The 22,087-nt window shown below is 36.1% G+C and overlaps 2 protein-coding genes across 2 annotated transcripts in view; one reads left to right on the top strand and one right to left on the bottom strand.

Annotated features, from left to right (window-relative positions):
* wdfy4 (WDFY family member 4) overlaps positions 1-22,087 on the top strand; it is a 41,058-nt gene that overhangs the window by 9,585 nt on the left and 9,386 nt on the right. Inside the window, exons 14-51 of the mRNA XM_043254840.1 lie at positions 163-253; positions 735-949; positions 1,055-1,137; positions 1,275-1,494; positions 1,807-1,883; positions 2,111-2,329; positions 2,418-2,596; positions 3,269-3,500; positions 3,583-3,734; positions 3,818-3,929; positions 4,045-4,235; positions 4,310-4,462; positions 5,371-5,441; positions 5,527-5,688; positions 5,852-5,943; positions 6,053-6,143; positions 6,237-6,439; positions 6,537-6,703; positions 6,817-6,939; positions 7,433-7,594; positions 7,709-7,888; positions 8,412-8,538; positions 8,628-8,779; positions 8,882-9,120; positions 9,406-9,527; positions 9,629-9,820; positions 10,006-10,118; positions 12,934-13,011; positions 13,104-13,295; positions 13,850-13,934; positions 14,056-14,228; positions 16,101-16,249; positions 17,046-17,166; positions 17,267-17,352; positions 17,454-17,510; positions 21,337-21,379; positions 21,654-21,773; positions 21,863-21,980. Coding sequence (XP_043110775.1) covers positions 163-253; positions 735-949; positions 1,055-1,137; positions 1,275-1,494; positions 1,807-1,883; positions 2,111-2,329; positions 2,418-2,596; positions 3,269-3,500; positions 3,583-3,734; positions 3,818-3,929; positions 4,045-4,235; positions 4,310-4,462; positions 5,371-5,441; positions 5,527-5,688; positions 5,852-5,943; positions 6,053-6,143; positions 6,237-6,439; positions 6,537-6,703; positions 6,817-6,939; positions 7,433-7,594; positions 7,709-7,888; positions 8,412-8,538; positions 8,628-8,779; positions 8,882-9,120; positions 9,406-9,527; positions 9,629-9,820; positions 10,006-10,118; positions 12,934-13,011; positions 13,104-13,295; positions 13,850-13,934; positions 14,056-14,228; positions 16,101-16,249; positions 17,046-17,166; positions 17,267-17,352; positions 17,454-17,510; positions 21,337-21,379; positions 21,654-21,773; positions 21,863-21,980 — 5,342 coding nt within the window. The remainder of the gene's footprint in view (positions 1-162; positions 254-734; positions 950-1,054; positions 1,138-1,274; positions 1,495-1,806; positions 1,884-2,110; positions 2,330-2,417; positions 2,597-3,268; positions 3,501-3,582; positions 3,735-3,817; positions 3,930-4,044; positions 4,236-4,309; positions 4,463-5,370; positions 5,442-5,526; positions 5,689-5,851; positions 5,944-6,052; positions 6,144-6,236; positions 6,440-6,536; positions 6,704-6,816; positions 6,940-7,432; positions 7,595-7,708; positions 7,889-8,411; positions 8,539-8,627; positions 8,780-8,881; positions 9,121-9,405; positions 9,528-9,628; positions 9,821-10,005; positions 10,119-12,933; positions 13,012-13,103; positions 13,296-13,849; positions 13,935-14,055; positions 14,229-16,100; positions 16,250-17,045; positions 17,167-17,266; positions 17,353-17,453; positions 17,511-21,336; positions 21,380-21,653; positions 21,774-21,862; positions 21,981-22,087) is intronic.
* lrrc18a (leucine rich repeat containing 18a) lies at positions 17,523-20,755 on the bottom strand. Its single transcript, XM_043254844.1, has 2 exons — positions 20,466-20,755; positions 17,523-19,223 (listed from the first exon to the last, which is right to left on the bottom strand). The coding sequence occupies exon 2, from the start codon at positions 19,217-19,219 to the stop codon at positions 18,380-18,382; it is 840 nt and encodes a 279-aa protein (XP_043110779.1). The 5' UTR covers positions 19,220-19,223; positions 20,466-20,755; the 3' UTR covers positions 17,523-18,379.

Here is a 22,087-nt window from a genome sequence, read left to right as displayed (position 1 = left end):
TTTTGTTTTGTTTTGTTTTGTCTGGGCAATCACGTATAAATCAATCTAAGATAAACTGTGCAGCATGATAGTCTAGACCTGAAAAGTCAATGAATCAGTACTGTTTCTGCTTTGCTTTTTTTTGTCTGTCTATAATTATTAAACATGTCATTGCTTATTCAGGGCTTACTATGACTTTACCATTCTTCATCCTGGAGCTGTTAAGCTGATCATGATTCTCCTACCTAGTATTTACTGTCCTAGTGACCCTTGTGTAAGTAATACCTCAATATCTCTATATTTTCTACATAATTTGTATTTGGTTTAATAACTAAGAGACAATAATGGCTTTGTATTAAATGAACAAATACACAGCATAGACATGCAGTCCAGCAAAATGTGCATTAATGTACAAAAGTCTGACCTCAGGAAGATTTGTAAAGGTTTTATTATGGTTTAAAATAACTCTTCTATTTTCATTTTGAAATTTTATACATTATTCTGATCTTGATTCTTCAGAAATCATTCTTATATGCTATTTTGGAACTTAAGAACCATATCTTCTTATTATTTATTATCAGCATTAAATATTGTTAGGATTCTTTAATAATAAACTAAATTTATTAATAGAAATCCTGGTACCATTATTGTCTTTATTGTTTTTTTTAATCACTTTAATGAATTCTTGCTGATTAAAAAAAAATTACTTAATCAAAATATACTACAATAATTGCAGACATTTTTATTTCCTTTAGTTGTCTGAAGAGCTACAGCTGGCTGTGGCTCATCATGTTCAGACTTTATTGACATCTGACAGAAACAGGCAGATCATGTGTGAGTTTGGTCTGCTGTCCACATTGTTGACTCACTGCAAGCATATCCTCATCGACAATTCCCATTCACTACATCTGCCCATAGTACGGATCCTTGAGAAACTCGCATCTCAGTCCATGGATCACAAGTGCCTCAGGTCAGCATGAGCAGATGCCCATGCATTCCTCTTGACAAATGTTGAATATATGGTATAATAAATTGCATATTTTGTATGTCTTTACAATAGTGTGCTTTATCTTAGGCGTTTCCTGTGTCTTGGGGATCCTCTGATGTGCAGTGGAGAAAACAGGCTTTCTGTCTTTCGTGAAGAGGCCAACAACACAAGTACAGTTCCTCAGAGTCCTTGCAGACCTCCTTTTTGGATTATGTCCTGTTTCATGAAAAAATATTTGCATATTGTTACATCTTTTGATTGAAGAGACATTCATAAGATTTGCATAATTTTCTGTTATCTGTTGCAGACCAGCCAAAAGACTCTAAAGATGATAACAGTAAATACTTAAAAAAGGCAATGAAAAGAAGTTTCAGTCTACTGAAAACATCATCAGACAGTGGAATGGTAGTTCCTCTTCATAGAATCATAAGTCTTGTCTCAATTACATCGCCACGGAGCTTTCAGCCACACAAAATCTCCATTTCCCCTTCTTTTGTGGAGTTTGACATGACAGACAGTGGCTATGGGTATGTGTTTGCAAATATCCTGAGAAATTAATTTGTTTAGAGCAATACAGATTTGTGTAATTTAAAGTACTGGTTGTCATTCAGGCACATACATATATATGTATGTATGTATGTATGTATGTACTGAAGGCTCATTTTCCACTTTTGGTCTTGGTCTTATATAACATTTTTTTCTTGAACCTTCTGGAGTCACAAAATGATTGTGGGTAGTGTAAAATGAGACTGGAAGTCTCTGGAAATTATGGATGGATTAATTAAGTTTTAGTTATTATGGTAAATGGTAAATGACAAATAACAATTTTGTCTTCACAGATGCCTTTTTCTGCCATCCCTTGCCACAGTAAAAGGTGTCAATGCAGATTTTATCTCTACAGGAGGCTTGGGCACTGGTAAGAAAATCACATTGTTGTGTAAAATAACCTGAGAATCAAATAGAAACTCCGTCTAAAACATGAGGCATTTAATTACAATCAATTATTTTGGTATGAAAATCTAATATACTAATAAAGTAATAAAAGATTGGTTCCAGATTGATTTATCTGCAGGTCCCATTTACTCACTTATACATTTATAATACACATATCCTGTTCTTATGAATCCTTCTTTATCTCTGTAGACTGCAGAGGCTTCCCCCCTTCAGCCGGCCTGTCTTTCTCCTGCTGGTTTATGATCTGTAGGTTCAGCTCAGCCTGCGAATCCCACCCTGTGCGTCTGCTTACGGTAGTGCGCCACATGTCTCGAGTTGAGCAGCAATTCAGCTGCCTGTCTGTCAGTATCTCTGCCACCGATGGCTGCTTGGTGATCTCCACTGAGGAGGAACCTTATCAGTTCTTAGGTGAAACTTTTTACTTCAGGTTCTCTTTTATTACACTTTTGCGCTAGTTTAGGCATGTATTATTTACGGTATTTATTTTATTCTACAGACATGTTGGAGCCTGATGAACAGACTTCCAGTGCACTACCATCCTCAGTGCGGTTCAAATGTTCTAAACAGCTGATACCAGGCCAATGGCACCATATTTGTCTGGTTATGACCAAAGGAATCAAGAAGAGCTGTTTAGCCACTGTTTATCTAAATGCAACAGCCATTGGAACAGCAAAGGTTTATGCAGGATTTTATATATAATGATTGTTCTGAATGACATACTTTAAATGGTTCATATGAGATGGCTAATGGGACATAATTACTGATTATCACAACTTAGTACTGTCTTTGTACATGTTGAGTTGCATCACAAATCGTAAACATAACCCCACATCTGCATTTGCGATCAGAGAAATTACAAACAACAAACAACATTTGAATAGTAAGTAGCAGGTTCTTTAAATAAGAAACCATAATTTACCTTAAGGTTGTGAGTCAGAAGCGCCAAACTATTCTTGCAGAGCTGGTATTGTCTCACTTTATAACCTCTGTGCACAGCAGTCATAGGCTGCTCTGCAGGTTACTTAACAGTAACAGTAATTATTTTTTTTATTTGATCATTGTTCATTGTACATTTTAATTAATTTCAATCAAATTGCAGTTGGGTTATTTTGGTAAAAAAAAATTACTTGAAAGACACATCTGTTCTTGCAAATAAACTCTTCATTTATTTTATGTATTATTAATATATTTAAAATCTTAACGCCAAGGTCATAAGTTCAATTTCCAGGCAGTGAATAACCTACAATGTACCTGTACCTACAATGCAGTTTAAGTTGCTTTGGATGAAAGCTTCTGCCAAAATAAGCGTTAATTGACAAAATCTGTCTCTGTTGCTCTTTTTTGCAGATTAAATACATTCAACCGTTTCCTGGTCAGTCCATCTCAATGGATCCCTCTGCAGTGATTGACGTGTGTGGGATTATTGGCACTCCATCTCTGTGGAAGCAGCATGCTGCTCTGGTCTGGCGGGTCGGTCCTACATACTTGTTCGAAGAAGTTTTAAGTTCTGATCAGGTGGAGACTATTTATGGGCAAGGCACCAAATACATTGGTAACTATCTTGCTCTCAAGGCCCAAGGTGAGATAGTTTGCTTTTCTCTGTCTAGTATCAGTTCTGAATGTTAAGAATCAGTATTCACACAAGTGTATGTATTAATTAGGTGGGGAGACAGATGTTGCGGTGTCTCAAATCAGGATGGTCTCCCCAGAGAGGATTTCCTTTGCCATAAATGTGTCAGTGTCTACTATCACTACAGTAGTAGATATTAGAGATCAGTACAATGAGGTGGACTGTCGCCTTATAGCCAAAGAGGTGATTTTATTTTCCTTTTTTCTTTGTATTTAATTATTTTTTTTGTTAAATAATGAGTTACATTTCTGTTATTTGCATCTCAGATGGGGATTACATCACGTGATAATTGTACTCCTGTCTTATTGGCTCATAACATTAGTCAGCACCTTAGTGGAACTGCTCGGACAATTGGAGCAGCCCTGGTTGGTTGTTTCGTTAAAAAGTCTACTAGCTACTTCTCTAAAGTGGTTGCTGTAGTACAAGATTTCAGCATTTTTGTTATTGTACTGAACGTTTAATTTTAAGGCTAATTTTGCACCTTGATCTCTAGGTGTAAGGACGTTCAAGTCCTACAGTGCCGCAAGCAGCTTCCAGTTTATAGGTGGGCCTGCTGCCATTCTGAGTTTGGTGGCGATGGCCTCAGATGACAGCTCCTTGTATGCCGCTGTCAAAGTTCTGCTCTCTGTTTTAGAGACAAATCCTGTGATGGAGCAGGAGATGAAACGAACCAATGGCTATAAGGTAGTGCAGTCTAATAAAGTAAGTTGAAGTATAGCGAATCCAAACTGCAGATTTGATTTGTTTTGTGTTTTCAGCTCTTGTCCTTCCTGCTGAAGATGAAGTCTCAGCTGATCAGCAGCAGGATTTTCCAGCTTATTATGGCCATAGTGGGCACAATGGAGCTGGGCATTGTTGCTGTTCGCATTCCAAACATCACTGCTTTCCATGACATCCTCTGTGACTTTGAGGTAAGTTTTAGATTGATATGGTATGTTTTTCTATATTTTTCTGCCCTGGTGAGTGAATTAGCAATCTGAATGGCTTTAAATGAATATTAATAGAGCTGTTGAGTCATGACGTCAATTTGTGGATTAACCCGGGAGGCTAACTTGCTGGCTGCCACTACAAAGCAAATATGGTCTATATTTAGTGACAAACTGCTTCTAATACTTGGAGTATTGTTGTGAAGGTTGAAAGCCGCTGCAGATCTAATAAAATGGAACATTGAAATTCACTTTTAATAGCTGCAGGATAACTTCATGGACAAGTTTATTTTATGTTATGTTTCTAGTTTTCTTTGTTACTTAATATGTGGGCCTGCCTGTATAAAAATAGGGCTAACGGTACTTTCTGCATGCAAAACAAGGAAGCAAGTGTATATGCTTGATTAATGATGTGCAATTAAACCGTTTCTTTACATAGAAATAGATACACTATTATTTAGGATTTATAATTCTTTAATGAATAGAAAGTTCAAAAGAGCAGCCTTTATTTGAAATATAATTATTTTGTACATTATAAATATCTTTATAGTCACTTATGTTTTTGGTCAATTACATGTGTCTTTGCTAAATCATAATTATTTTAGAAGAAAAATCTTACTGACCATAACCTTTTAACTGATGTACATATTTTACATTTTTTGAGCACAGAGCAGTTGCTAAAGTCATGTCTGAGATGTGACTGCATAATCAACGTTATATAGCAACAAGGGGAAAGTTTTAACTACAGACCTTATTTTCTGCAGTTCTAAAAACTAACAGGAAAATTCAGAGGGAACTCTGATTCTAATTTTGTTTCTAGCAGTTGTTTCGCAAGATGTGAAATTTCAAAAGTATTGTAATTTCTTCAAGTTTCTTGTTTCTTTTTCCTGTAGGTGTGGCAGAGTGCTCCAGAAAATCTTGATATTTGTGTTTTAAATCATTTTGTTGATATCCTGAAGTCAAGGTGAAACTTCCTGTTTTTTAATCATGCAGCCATGTCTGTGCTGTTTGCTTTGTATAGATGTTTCTGACTGTGAGTTTGTTTCCAGTGGGAGTCAACAGAATGCTGAAGTCATGCACAGACTCAACATGATGAGCAAACTCCTGATCCTGCTGCATGACAACAGTGTGACCCGCAGGAAGGTGTCAGTCATCTGCACCATCATTAAATCCCTCCTCGAAGAACATTTCAACACCACAGACATAAAGAGGCATGTTTGTTAACTTTTATAGGTTTTTTTTTTTTTTTATTTAAATCAATTTATAATTGACTATCAGACAATTTTAGAAAAAATCACCAAAGATATAAGACACTGAACTAATAATGATACTTCAGTCATTGTGATTTCTTGACATTCCTGTTTGTTCAATCAGGCTTGGACTCTTCTTAGTGCATAGTCTTTTGCCTCCAACTTTGAATGAGAAAAGCACTTTCTCTGATTTGGATTTTGATGATCAATCACAAGGTAGCAATTTTTGAATAAACATTCACATTTAGAGTTGCGCTCTGTTCCAAAATCTTGAAAGTTTTGAGGGAAGCTCACTCCTTACTCTTTATACTCTTTGTGGCTCTAGGCTGGAGTCAGACTCCTGGGAGGTCAGTTTGGATTAGGAACCAGTTGCTCTCTATGCTGTCTTCTCTAATCATCTCAAACACTTCAAGCATGTGAGTCAAGTTTAGCAATGCAACAACACAAAATCTTTATGTTTTTATGAACCCACTGACAGATAATTTAATCCTGTGTTTCTTAAATGACAGTAATCAGGAAGAGGTATTCTTCGCATTGGGATCCGATTGGTTCCTCCTGTTCTTACAGGGCCACATCCACAACAGTACAGTGCTACTGGTGCTTACACTGCTTACTCACTTCCTATCATATCCAAATATCCTGGCCAAGTTCAGAGAGGGTGTGTCACCGGGAACATTAGTAGAGACCATGGATATGCCCATCAATATCACAGGTAATTCCAGATAAAATGTTAAAAAGAATGCTTGTGATGGACATATACAGTACTGAAACAATTTACATGAATGTAACAATTTTTACATTTATTTTAGATAATTTGAAGTCTCGCTCATGGTCGTTTGAATGTTTGAGCTGTATCTGCCCGGGATTTGAAGTTTTGCAGAAGCTTCTTGTCAACCACATCCACCTGCCTCAGGTTTATGGAGCAATCGCTGCACTTCTTATTGGAAAATCTAATTTCCAGGTGCCTGCTGGGCAGGTAAAGGTCACATAATTTTCTGATATGTCAGAATATATTGTATCGGCATGTATATTTCATCATTTGGTGATTTATGAGTAAGTTTATTCCATGCTTTTTCTTTTGGATGGCAGGTAGATGTTGATACGATGCTGCAGAGTTTGATTGACAACTGCAGTAATGGATCTGAGGGTGTTCAGCTATGTGCAGATGCTGCTTGTGTCCTTTTAGAGTTGGTTAAAGTTATCATTACCAAGGTAAGTGTATCTAAATTACTAAATTTATTGCCATAACATGATGTGTATCATATATTTTAATTAGAATTGTCAGTGATTATTTTTAAGTCTAAAAACCTAAGGTTTAAAAACCTTTTAATTCTGGTTAAAGCAGTCTTTGTCTTTTTATTTATTTATTTATTTTTTTTTATTTTATTTTGTTATTGGTGTTTTTTTTTGTAAATCACATTGGTCAACTCTGGCGCTAGTACATATTACTTTATAAATAACATTGCCATTGCCATATACTTTTACAGATAGCATTTAGATTATATAAAGCATAATAAGGGATTGCACCTCCTAGTGCTCAAAAAAGGCAATACAGACGGCTAAATGTAATCATGTACATATCCTTTAAAGGGCAATTGGCATGATTACAATCACTTATTGGAAACAGGTTGCATAATTTAGTTACATACAGGCATTTTCTATGTCATCATAATCTCAGGTTGTGTATTTGTATTACTCTAAAAAGCCTGTAACAGGAAGTGCAGATGGCTGGGAAGTTCATTACCCGGGTAGTGTCATGCAGTTTCTCTGCCTGGTGAACAGTTTGTTTCCTCAAGATCCTCTCTGGACCTCCTCTGATTTCATTATTTCACTGGCCAGTGCTGTTTTCCCCTTTGAAACCCCAGAGGTGAGTCTTTGGGGACTGTACCTTTTTATACGGCATTTAAAAATATACCTAAGAGACTTTTTTTTGCCTCATAGGAAAGCATTTTACAGAAGTGATATTCTGCTTCTCTTACAGAGCTCTACAGGTGTCCAGGGTATCAAAGAAAGCGGTGAAGTAGTGGTGGAGCCCCCCTTGCTCCGCCCCTCCCACCCAGGCAGGAAGCAGGTGTGTGACTTCATCCGCATCCTCTTGATGGACAGTCTCATTAACATTCCTGTCAAAGATGGGTTTCATCCTTTAATACAACTGTTAGAGGTAAGGGATGGAAAATGTTAACATTTAATAATTCAAACAACTTTTTTTTTTGTTGCAATATTGTGGATCTACGATTCATTAAGTACACAGTCTGTATACATGTTGTTAATATAAATAACCATACTAAATAATATGATAACAATAATAAAAAACAATAATAATTTACTTACTATTGTTTATCAATTATACTGTCTTTAGTTTTTGTTTTTATAATAATCCTTATGATTGTAATAAACATTATACTTACTGTTAATTTTTAAGTAGCCTACTGTTTAATAATAAAATCTTCTGCTATTTCTGTGCAGTCTCGTCTGAGCCGTTAAACCAGCATATTATGTTGTGTATAATATTTTTCCTCCATAAGGTGCCACTCTTTGCTCAGTTTTGATGATGAGATGCACATACACTGGGGGATGACATCTAGCAGTTTATACAGTCAAGCCAGTGCTTTTGTGGACTATACTGAAGACCTTTTTTTCTCAAGAAATTTTTCAGCATTATTTTAATAATATTTTGTGTTTAGTTTTCTCCGGATGGTGTCTTTCAAGAGCAAAGGCAGAGCTTTCAGACTGAACTCCTGGAGTTTGTGATGGACATCATCCACATGACAGGACAGGAAGAGGGCCATTCAACTCACGTGACTAGAGATGGTAAAATATATCAGACACCATATAAAACTTTAATGTGAGATTCTATAAAAACTTTATACCACTCACATGTACCTCTATGTTCTCCCTAGATTCATCTAGGACCAAGCAGGAAGGAAAAACTGCTGTTTTGGTTGAGAACGTGGAATTCTTCTGTAAAATGCTAGTGGAAAAACTCTACTCTGGAATGTTTGTGGTAGAACCAGAGAACCTCCTGGTCTTCATGGCTGAACAGATATCAGTGGTGAGTTTATTATAATACATTATCATTTATTATTTCATGTTGTATTATTGTGTTACACCTAAAGAAACCCATATTTACACTTCATGTTTGTATTGACATCAGGCACTAGAGAGAGTTCATGATCATCGGGACGTAACGGTCGGCGTTCTATACAAAAACTTAAACCGAGCCCTACTTTACTTCCTGTCTCGACCCAGACAGACTCAAGCAGAGCAGGAACTCATTATTCAAACAATTCGCCTGTTACAACTGCACTGGGATGTGATCATGGCAACATACAATGCCAATGTCCACTTCATCAGCTGTCTCATGCACTGCCTCGTCCTTATTCGCTCTGGCAGGTGGGTTTCCTAGTTAGTGATAGTGGCACTTTTTGTATTGTATGAAACATTATTTGCAACCCTAAAATTATTATAATATGAATCAAGGTTTGGTAGTAGTTAGACTGTATGTTTTTGAATGTGCAATGCTGCTATTGAATTAATTTCATTTAAAGATGTAAAATAACATCTTGTTTAATATAATTATTTAAAATTGAACATTTTTCTAAATCTTAAATGTCTGAACATATATAACATATGTGTATATGTGTGTGTGTGTATATATATATATATGCTTTCTTTTAGCTTTCTTGAAGGGTTTGGCTGTGAAGTCCATAAAAAACCTGCAAGAAACATCTGGAGGCATATTTTCCCACACAAGAGCAGCCAGATTATATCGCAGACCAAAGTCACAGATTCAGCGGAAGGTCCGTTTTACTTTTTTTATATACTGTATATATTTACTTATTTGATTTTATTTTCACACAAGTGAAATGAAATGTTTTGAATATGGTTGTGATCCTTGTAGTTGAGTCAGAGCTGATGCTGCTTGTGGAAAGCACCTGGAACAGAATCTTGCAGGAACGAAGACAGGCGCTAGAGGAGGCCTATAAAATTGACCTGTCTGCTAAACCGGGCAGCAAGGAGAGCCAGGTTTCTATGGGTGATGTGAGCCCTCTGTGGGAGGAGACGGCCATGAAAGCTTGGCAGCTTTTTATAGGTCAGTCACTGCTTGTGTGTCAACATTCGAAATTTCTCTCAGCCACTTTATTTCGATCCACTTGCTTTAGGTTTGATTGGATTTAACGTAAATGAGGAGACTTTAGGTGGATATTAGTAATGGAGGATAGTGGATATTAGTTGCAAAATTAGACGATGATTTTCATATTTAAATGTTTTTTTCAGACTCTCAAAAGAAAAAAGCAAACGGTGGTCACCAGAGGAGAGCAGGACGTCTCAGCAGTGCATTGCAATCTGTGCAGAAGAGGTTTGGGAAGGATACAGTCGGCACTCCTGAGGTAGGACGGTCTAGTTGTTACAACACATTTTCTGTTATATTTCAGTGCCCTGAAGCGACGCGTGTATAGAACCCCTTTGCTGAGTGTACTGTGCTCTATTACGGACAGACAGAAAGTGATTGGTTTAGTCGATAAGAATTCCTTCACAGCTGCCCTCACACCATCCCAATGTCACCGCAACCGGAAGCTGCCACCTACCCCGTGGCACTGTCTCAATCCTGTCTCTAAATCAATTTGGATTATTACAGCTGAATACACCTCAGTGGGCAATGTAATTGATATTTGTTAATTTTTTCCATGGGAACACTCACTAGAACATTGCGTTTGCTGTTGAAGGTTAAAGACGCTGTTATTGTTGTTTTTCCCCCCCGAAACGCGGCCCACATCATTAGTTCCCACTGCTGAAGACGTCGCCATCTGGAAAAGGCTGCACAGAGATATTACTCAGGCACAAGGGCATGAAATTGCTGTTTCTTTGCAACTGCTGCTATCTCCGTCTCCGCCTCAGAAACAGGGGGCGGTAATTATAGGCAGTCCCGATCCGATGAAAACATTCATTTTGTGTTACTCTGTATCATATCAGCTCGTGACAGCCTATCAGCTGTCTTGATGAATTGTTCTCCTCAGAAACGTGCTGCTTGAAATTTGCTGAGAGTTTTGTGGATTTTGAATTTCTCCTGGATAGTCGTCATAAACACATCATGAGGTGCACACAGTCATCAGATCGTACTTTCAGGTTTTCTGAGAAAGTGATCTTTATCTTATGAAAAGAAAATTCAGTTGAGAACGATTTAGCTAAGTGTTAGCTGCTCAAATAATAGAAATAATAGAATATTAATGAATAGAAATGCAGGGGTATAAATATTCAGAAATATTCGTACTGCTATATTGAAATATTATGAATATAAGCTTTTTTTCTGCTATGTTATGGAAACATGTGCAACAAGATAATACTTTAGAATTGGATTTTAGTCATTTTTTCCTCATATGTTTGAATTGTTATTTGAAATGCTATTTGTTCACAATTTGCATCTAATGAGGACCTTTTTTTTTTTAATCATATTTAAATAGCTCTTACAATGTACACTTTCCTCTAATTTAATTTGATAGTACTGTAAAAATAATTTGGACTATTAGTTTTACTCCTAATATTAGTATTTAATTTCTCCCTGCATAGAGGAAAACGTAAGTAAAAAGTGAATTTTTTTGCTGGTTAGTTGTCTTTTTAATTGATGATGTTGACCGTAATTATTTGTACTAGTTATTTGTTACTATTACATCATTTCTGTCTAATAGGAGCTAAGTCAATTTCAGCGTTTTAAAACGTTTATTTAACACACACAGTCTAATCCAGTTGCCTGTACACCAGAGAACTTACCCTTACAGAACGGCACAGGGCAAACTTTCCTCTGGATTCATTTCAGATATATGCTACGAACTAATTATATCTTCATAATGGAAAGATAATTAACATAGCTAATGATCAAGTTAAGTTTATTACACATTCACCAACAGCCTAAAATGAAGCTGACATTATGTTATGTTATCATCAAAGGTAGTCTTTTTCTGTGGAAAGTAATTAAAATGGAAATCAGTGTGATGTTAATTGCAGAGGGGATGCTGTTTAATGTGGCGCGCGTACAAGGCCAATAAGTTTGCTGTTTGGGTAAATGGAGTAATTAATGCTATATATTACTTATGATTCTCTAAATAAAAGAATACGATTAGGCGATGATTCAGTGTTTATCTGTCAACACAGGGCCGTAATTACTCCTTTGAACTCCTTTGTAACACTTCTTAATCCCAGCCATCCATTTAGCACACACAAAATGCACAATTTTCTTTTTTTCCTCCTAGTTTTATAACTTGTAACTGTTTTTCTTTCCAAGTACCCAAATTGCATTTTTACTGAATTTTTGTTGGATTGTCTAATTTTGCTCTGGCATACAAAGCAGCGATGGTTATGTAGGGGAAAGTAAATTGAGTTGCCACTGTAAAATAACTTTTATTGCAATATGTAATATTAATGTTTTTAAAATGTTTTAAATGTCCTTACCTGCAGAAATTAGAAATTTCAAGTTTTATTATTTTACAACAGATCATTTAATTTGCTGTATTTATGAAATAATAACATTTCTACAAATTGGTCAAAATGTATTGTTTATATATGTATTGTACTATTCATTGACCTCAAGTATGCATTTAGTAGATGCACCAAAAAGATAGCGAATTAAAACAAAACACAAAATGTTCAGATAAGACTTTTGGAAAACATTTTGATGCAGTTAGACCTTTAAATCATTTCAGATTTATCTTGTGGCTTCGCTATAAGCAGTGCCGGACTCAGTATTGTTACGGTTCACCTCTAGTCTCCGAACTGCAGTCAGTGTGGCTGTTGGGCCGGCTCCGATAGGACACCACTGTGATGATTGGTTTAATGAGCCTTTAAGTAAATCTGGATATGAGCAGGTCGGTGGTGAAGTACACAGGCTTCCTGAAGGGCTAATGCCTATCAGTACAATAAATCAGCAGGACACAGAGCATGGCGCAGGGCCAGCAGCCACCTCACACTGCGCTTATATTATACTTTAAGTTAATTAGAGCACACTGAGGACTATTGGAGACAGCTTTATTGTATGGTTAAATAGCCACTAGCTTGTTTTTCCCACATGAATGCAATTTGCGAAATGTTATTGTAACTGTGTGCAAACCTAATAGCTACAGAGGACCGTTTACATACATATAACTGTCTGTTTGTTCACCTTCTTTATGTACCATCATATGTGCGCATGTCGTGTGTGTTTGTTGCTATTAGGGGTTCGTCTTGGACATGGAAGCACACTGGCAAACTTGTGAGACAATATTTGACAGCATGTTGAGGAGTCACGCACAGGTTTCTTTTTTTTTTACCATTAATATTTATAATGGTGTGCTCAGGAATCCAACAACCAAAAATTAATTGATTTGCTTTTGTGTTTTCTGTAGATGATGCATAGTGAGAATGATCGTCTGGCCGTTCAGTGGCTAAGAATAGAGGAAGACTTGCTTAGAGAGAGGGGTCTCTTTGGCCCTGGTCCAGGAGTCTTCCTCAAACAAGGTTGGGTGCAGAACACTGCAGAGGGGCGCAACCGAACACGATCCCGAATTCGCAGAAAACAGCTACGTCGATCCAAAAGGGTGAGCTGTTGACACCGTACATAAACTGGGCAATAATTAATCGCATCCAAAAAAATATCTAGTTTTTGTTTACATAATGTTTGTGTATTGTGTATATTTATTATGTACATATAAAAACTTAAAAATATAAAATATTTATATAAAATATATATATAATCTAAAGTACATAAATATAAATATGTACATCTAAACATTTTCAAAATATACACTGTATGTATGTGTCTTTACACATAATAAATATCCACAGTACACACACACACACACACACACACACACACACACATATATATTTTATCAGCAAATGCTTTTATTGTGGAAGCGATTCATTGCGATTAATCATTGCACAGCAGTAATAAAAAGAATCATTTCTGGCTGAAAAATGTTAATAGCATAATATTCTGTGCTTTAAAAAAATATTATTTATTTTAAATTATATATATGATTATTTTTAATTTATAACAATAAATATACAAAATATACTGTATATATTAAAAAATGTAAAATGTAAATGTAAAATCTTTTCTGTAAAATGTATATATATTTATTTTAAATAGATGCCAACACTGGCTTCAGGCCTCATTCAGAAGAATCTTGTTGAAGAAAGCAAAAGAGCCACTGAAGTTATCGAGGCTGATTCAGGTATCACAGTTTGTTTGTTTTTTCCAGTTTTGTGATCAGTATTTAAACATGTTTTATATTGTGCCGCAACAGTGTTATCAGCGTATTTCTTTAAAAGTGCGTATTGTTGTGTGCATCCCAGACCCCAGGATACTGTGCGAAGCAAGCCGAGAGGTTGAGGAGGAGCACGGTTTAGACTGTCAGCATTTGACCTTTTTCCCCATCTTGAATGAAGTCTCACCTCTGCCCGAGGATTTCTCAGAGCAGTGCATGGATACTCAACTCATACTAAAGGAGTTGGAACCCTGTGAAGAGGTGAGAGTGACCCATATTCGCCTGGAGTCATATTCCTTTGGTACAGAAAACACATTCTTGTGCAGACAGCTGTGAGTGGGTATGTGCTGAGCCTGACAGCAATCTTCAGCATTAACAGGGCAGAGAGTGGCTGACAGAAGTATTAATAAGGAACAGTAGGGGGTGATGTCTGCTGTCTTGTATTCATTCAGTCTGTGGTGTGTCCTGCTGTGCTGCGTGTCAGCTGAATTGCCCTCTCCATACTTATTAATATAGAAATGCACACTCTTAACACAGCCTACGCCTCAATTCCAGAGGCAATGTGATGACTGTAATTTACAGGCACCATGTCTACGGAGGCTTAGCTTTTCATTATTTCTCAAAGTTATTTCAATAATTTCAGAGATGCAGTATTATGTGTTGTTAATTATTGCATTTATATGGAGCTGAGGTGTGGCGTTTGGTGCTCAATTGGGCAATGTGAGTTTGAACCCATCTTATATAATTTGCATAAAGGTGCCCAAAAAAGTAAAAAAACTAAAATAAAAAGTGACTATTTTCTATTATTATTATTATTATTATTATTATTATTATTATTATTATTATTATCATCATCGTCATCATCATCATTATTATTGTTATTATTATTCACTTTTGTAATAATAATAGTAATATAATAATAATAATGATGATGATAATAATAATAATAATAAAAATAATAGGATCAAAATTAATTAAAAGTCATTAAACAGTCAAACGACACACGAAGATATGCGTCATTTATATAATAATAATTGTTCTTGTTCTTGTTATGTATATGCCCCACAATATCTGTATGTGTGGTTTGTCAGTTAAAGCTTCAAAAAGTAAATTTATTTATAAATATATAATATGTATATAACATTTGCACTCTTATGTATACCTTTTATGTATAATATAATTTCAGTGAAGAAATAAGATATAATACTAGGCATTTAAATAATTATTAACTGACTACCTTTTGTTTCAATCATGGCTATAGTTGATGGCTGGTGCATATGTAATATTTTTCTTAAATGCAGTATCACAAGCACTCTTAAAAACATGCTCTAGCAAGGTGTAAAATGTTTTTGTTGTAAATCCCCAAGACCAGACAGAATTAGGACTGACTCAGGTCAAAGCTGATTCTGTTATATAGCTTAGTTTGAAACCATAACACCACCAGGTGGACCATATATTCAAACAGGGCCTTAATCAATTAGCATGTTGCTATTGTTGCTGTGTCATTGATTAATTCTGGTAATAAACAGTGGGGCCCTCTCTCTGCACCAGAGAGCGGGCGCTTGCATGGAGAGGAGGCTTTGATTTGATTTGTATTAATTGTGGAGCGGCTGGCAGTACGGCTGGACCCCATATGTTTTGGGGACGCGGATCCCCGGAGCCCAGAGTCGTGGTGACTCAGGGCTGAGGCCAGGTGCAGCTGCTTGGTGTGAAATGAAGGGAGACAATACAATTAACCGTGCATAATCGAGAGGTTTCGTGCGAAGTCTGCCTGCGGAAGATTGGCCCCGTTTCACAAACACCCCATTCATTCAGCATCTTGCCTTTTTCTCCCTTTGATTTTTGTCTCTCCGCCGTGTTGTTTAGATAATGAAGTGGTAACAGTGATCAATCAAGACCGGGGTGGCGCTTCTTTGACACGTTAGCCCCAGGGCACAATCCAGAAGGCAGGCTGCAGTGACACTTCGTACAACTGTTGAAAACTTGGCTTGACATTGTGTTTACTCATTCATTGAATTTGGCAGCATGTGAAACAAATTACAGCTTTATTTTAAACAGTTCAGTGCACAATACGGATTCCTGTATGTGCTACTTGGTACCCATGCTGTCTGTTGTAATGTGTTCATACCTCAGGTCAAAGCCAAACACTGTGTGGTGGTCGTCAGTGGTCATGTGCTGACCGAAGGAGTGCTGTTGTTTGGCAAAGCTGACCTCTACGTATGCGAGGGCTTCACCTTGACCTCCACAGGAGATGTGTGTTGTAGAATCCATCATCAGACCAAGTAAAGCTACTGTTTTTTTCCTCAGCATAACTCTCTACTCACACTACTGTTCAAAAGTTTGGGCTTGGTGAATTTTTTTTTATGTTTTTGAAAGAGGTCACTTATGCTCACTAAGGTTACATTTATTATTATTTTGAACGCATTTGATTGTAAAATTGTGAAACATTATTAGAATTAAAAAACTCATTATGCATAACTATTAATGCATTATAAAAGATTAGAAGTGGGAACCTGAATTTGTTCAGTGACAGCATGCTGGATCACTTTCTGAAGAATCATCTGATTTGGTGCTCAATAAATATTTATTAATTGTAAAGATTCTGCTTGATATTTATGTGGAAACATGGAATATGTTTTCCATATTTTTTTATATTAAACGCAAAGCTCGAAAGAATTTATTTGAAATTGAAATACTTTGTAACATTTCTGGTCACTTTTGAATAGTTTAACGCATCCTTGCTCAAAAGTATTAATTAATTTAACAAATAATCTTAATGAGAAATTTTTAAATGGTAGTGTGTATTTATTTATTGAGAAACTTAAACAGTAGTGTATATTGATTTTTAGAATACTTAGACACATTTAAAATATTTAATTTATTTTCAAGTTGGAAATAAGGTTTGTATTTTTCTAAATATTTTATTGCATATATAATTATGTCATAATTAGTTATTTTAGTATTAAAAGACAGCAGATAAGATAACTTGTAAGTTTAAAGAAATTGAATATATGGAATATTAAAATGCAATACTTTCAAATAGATTTAATAGCATCTTAAATGTTCTTATACTTATAGTGTCAGAGACTCATATATTTGCAACATGATGAGTAAAGAGAAGAACTCTGTGAGTCCAAGCTGCAAACGCTGGTCATATGATGACATCAAAGAGGCCAATTTCATGCGCTTTCTGCTTGAGGTGAGCTTCACAGAGATCACAATAATTCATTTTATTCATTGATATATCTTATAACTCTTGTTCATTTATTCTGTTCTATTGGTATTCTTGATGATGCTAGGACAATGCTCTGGAAATATTCTTAAAGAACGGAACTTCAGTTTACCTGGTATTCTTCAACAATGACCATGTCAATGCATATAAAAGGTAAAACAAGAAGGTGCTTGTGTTTCAGACAGGCAAAGAATTGTGACAGAATAAATTGATTTATCTTGATTTTTTTTCTCTCTCTTTGTTCTTCTTTCTAGGCTGTGCTCTGTGGTCTCCTCATTAAAGGGAAGGGGAGAGACTGTACTTAATGTGAGGTGAGTGTCAAAAGCATCTGCCCGATCTCGCAGACAGCTGCCTTTTCAGTTAGAGAGACTGTGATGCTTTTATATTGAAACAGACAGAGTTTTGTGGTTTCGAAGTTTCCAGAAAACACATTCTCTTATGTTTGCGGTTAACTATTGACAGGAAGACTCTCAATCCCCTAAACAATATCCCGGCACTACACTGAAACTTCAATTACTGCATCTTCAGCACTTCCTACCAATTAAAACGGCCTCAGTAACTTTTCAAAGTCATCAGCAGCCAATACAGCTCACAATTTTATAGTTGCTAATTGTCTGCAAGGGTGCCATAAGCTTACTACCTATTCGTTATTTCAGATGTTGTTTTGGTTCAAATTATCATTCCTTAACTCACCATTTCAATTTCTGCTCAATTTAGTTTTATCATGTTTAGTTCCCCTGACTTTTTGACAAGATGAAGAGGGAATGGACTTAATATTGATTGTTTCCCATCGGCTTTAAAACCAAAGTTGTTTTCCTACAGTAAGAAATACACAGTCATTTGACACATATATTTTTAATGATACTATAAAGATTACAGATCCAGGAACCACTTGGTTGATAGAGAATAATGTATATACACATTTAAATATTTGTTGTTAATGTACATATTCACATATTTGTACATTTGTAATTCTATAGGAAACTATATATTTGAGAGGCACAGTGAAACTATTTTTAATTTCATAACTTTAGCCTTAGTTGAAGTTAACTTTGTTGTAGTTTTTTTTGACACACATTTTTATTTATTCTCTACGTAAATGGTCTAACAGTATTTGCAAAACCTGCAGTTCAGTTCCTAATAGTACAGGAGGAGAAATAAAGGTTAATGTATAGTGTCATTATATATTAAGGCTATTCAAAAAAGACAATGTGTTGGTATCTCCGACAGGTCTGGCTTGTCCTTTTTGAAAGCTTGGAGGTGAGCTAGTAGTTTGCTGCCGCCAGTTTTCTTGATTACCTCGAGCTACTGAGTTTGGCGAGATCAGCCCTGAAAAATTACTCTTTCTTTGCGACCTCTCAAGCAGCTTTTTCCTTCTGCACCTCTCAAGACAAGGGTGGCACAAATCTCCTTCTCTCAACAAAAACAGATTTCCTGTTGTCTTCACAGAATCAGGATCTTTGCCGTCTCGCTGTGTGTAGGAAACAGGGTTGCGTTTGGTGTTCAGCTTCGTTAGGTTAGGCAGCACGTTTAAGCATTCTGGCATCTGTGTGAACAAGTTATCAAAAAGTCCCAGCTCCGTCAGGTTTGTCAGTGTGGCCAAAGTGGGAGGCAGGGCGTTTAGACGATTCATTCCCAAATTGAGAACCTGGAGGTTTCTCAAACTTCCTACGTCAGGCGATAAACCGTCCAGATTGTTGTTACAGAGGTTGAGGTAGAGCAGAGATCCCAGGAGTCCAATGCTTTCGGGCAGTTGTTCAATTTGGTTGCTGTGAAGGTCTAACCAACGCAGTCCAGTCAGCTGGCCAATGAATTCTGGGATTATTTTCAATTTGTTGCGGCTCAGGTCAAGTTCTTCTACGTTTCTTAACTTTAGAAGGCATTTGGGAAACGTAGCGATGCCTACGTTGCTCAGATCAAGTCGTAGTTTGCCATCTGGAGTTACTCTGAGAGCATTTTTAGCCATTTTCAATGTGATCTTCGTACCTTTGGCTCCACCTGCTCTCTTTCCTTTAGCCATGGAGCTGTATAAACACAGATTAATGGTTAAGCACTTCTGAAGCATCAATTTGATTAATTCTTAACTCAAGTCATGTAATTATTATCTCAGGACCTTGTAGCTTTAAACATGTATGACTTAATGATGGGACAGGTTAGTTGTTTGCATAGGGAAAGAGGTATCATGTATGCCCGCAGGCTGTATCGGGGGGCGCAGAAGTGTCGGGCCGTTTGGGGAATGAAAGGGGTGTAATGTTTACAACCGACTCACTCACCCAACTCACCCTAAAGGGATGTTTTAGGATAATGTCGTTCTCTAATTAAGGCTAATACTAGATAACAGTGGATACGGCGAGCACCCAACACATATTGTGGGAAAAGCTGTTTGTGTTCCGTCTGATTGATCCGGGGCGGCGCTAGCAGTCCTTGTGACTGTGTGGAGAGAGTCAAATCAGTACTTTGATAAATGACACTGGAAAGAGATTTAAACTCGCTCCCTTCATATCTTCCCATTAAAAAGGAGGAGTGGCTGCATTGTAAGGCCTTTGGCGACTCATTAATCACATTGGTAGATGGGCTAATACGGTTCGTCCTGTTTCTATTAGACCTTTTGTTTTTGAATCCGTTGCATCCGAGAGGTGCAATTACAGAGAGCTGACCATCGGCGTGATCCATCTTCATGTTGTTTGTGATTCGCTCATTCTGAACCCCTCCAAACGAAGAGAAAATTCGATGGTATTGCTATTTTCGTGACATATGAAATATAATAGATGCCGCGACTACATGATTTAAGACCAGAAATCGTTTGGTACAAAAATATACTTTCTAACCAGTGGATATGCTTTTTAAGATGCGAATATTCACATTTATACCAAAATTTAAATCAATAAAAAAAATTTAATGCAATAGCATTTACACATAACCAAAACATATTAGAGCTAATGCAGTGAGACACTGTCTCATAATTTGTAATTATTTCTGTATTTAAAATATGATAAATTATTATGTTTCCTATATACTTTTTTTTTTTTTATACTGTAATAAATTATTAGGCTTCAGTGTGTTCAGTGGCTAGTTGTACCTGTACTAAATCAGTAGCACTTTTTAAAGAATATTTTAAACATTTTATTGTTAGTGCGGTTTTTATTTTTTTGCCTCAACAACTTCAGAAAGTCTAAAGGATTAAAGGTAAATTAATTTGTTACCCAGGATTCATTTAATCTCCTTTGCGGTTTGAAGGAAGTCTTAAATAAGTTTTTCTTACTTACAGTTTTTAAATGAGGTCCACAAGTAATTGCTTGAGAATCAGAGGAGGATCTTCAGACTGTACTCCAAAAGAAGCTTTGTCCTGTTTAACTTTAGTTACCAAGCAACGCTTGCACAGGGTGCCAGGAGTTTTATTGTCCTGTGACCGGAGCTCACACTAAAGAAAGGGGAGAAAGAAGTGTTGCAGCGCTTGTGTTTGTACACTCCCTCAGATTACATTTCCAGAATGTTCTTTGAAGTCCGGCACGTTAAGAGTTTCGCCTATTAGCTAGGATTGAACTTTGCATTTTTTTTCTCTCTTGCTTTCTTTTCATTTATATATGGGAATAAGTGGTGATTAAATCTTTAGGAGCAAAAAGTTGTGAAAATCTGTTCATCAAATCAGCTGTGATTTTGCATGTTTAGATGGCTTGTTGTAGGAACCGTACTTGTAATCTGTGTGTTAGAGAGAAAAATAACTTCCATGGTAATATTGTTTGTGTTTATAGTTTTTTTCCAAAACCTATAGATGGCACTATTTACTCCTTTTAAAGGAGGGAAAGGCATGCCTGAATAAAGTGTTAACTCTGTTTTCCACAAGAATATTTCTTTTGGCCCTTGTGTCTGATGAAAGACGGACCCTCCTTAGTTTAAATCCATAAGCTCTTTCTATTCCTTAACCTGTTGCTATGCAACCATAGACGACTTGGTTTGGATTACCAGTTCAGAACTGACCGTATTTAAGACACTCAATTCTGTAACTGCTGAGAACTCTCATTGCAGTAGTCAAATAGTGTATTTGAAAAAAAAGGTAGAAAAATATCACAAAATGTATTATAGTAAAAGCTTTTTAATAATATTTGTCTTTAATTATTTTTTTTTGTGTTCATACAGAAAGACAGCAGCAGTTGAGAAGACTGCCCTAATTAAATGGCAGGTAATGTGTGAATTTTTAACTGCTGTACATTACATACGTGATTATTAATCATTATTATTTGTAATATACATCCTGCATTTACAGTAAATTAATTAAATGCCATTATTTTTATATATATATATATATATATATATATATATATATATATATATATATATATATATATATATATATATATATATATATATATAAAAGCTATTTTAGGTGATCCCGAATGCATATTTGTATTTAATTTTCTTCTGTTCTTGATAGTATGCATCTTCTTTTTCCATAGAGAGGAGAAATCAGTAACTTTGAATACCTTATGCATCTAAACACACTTGCTGGACGGACATACAATGACTTGATGCAATATCCTGTTTTTCCTTGGATCATTGCTGATTTCGCATCAGAGGTAAATCTAACATGCACCTGAAACTAAAAAAAGCTGAACTTTTGATACTGATTTTTAAAAAAAAAATGTTATAATTTCCCACGTGTTAGACTCTGGATCTGTCCTGCCCTGCTACATTCAGAGATCTGTCCAAACCAATGGGAGCTCAAAATGAGAAGAGAAAAGAGAAGTTCATTCAGAGATACAATGAGGTGGAAAATAGTGATGGTAAAGTACATGCACCTTTTTATGCAACTATTCTATTGTAATATTCAACTATTTATTCAACTAATCTATTGTTCATACAGCTGAAGTTCATGAATTTGTCCGTTTCT

Source organism: Puntigrus tetrazona, chromosome 13, assembly GCF_018831695.1.
Source record: "Puntigrus tetrazona isolate hp1 chromosome 13, ASM1883169v1, whole genome shotgun sequence".
Taxonomy (NCBI): Eukaryota; Metazoa; Chordata; class Actinopteri; order Cypriniformes; family Cyprinidae; genus Puntigrus; species Puntigrus tetrazona.
The sequence above is the reverse complement of the archived record's forward strand: the minus strand, read 5'-3'. Positions and strand labels throughout refer to the sequence as shown.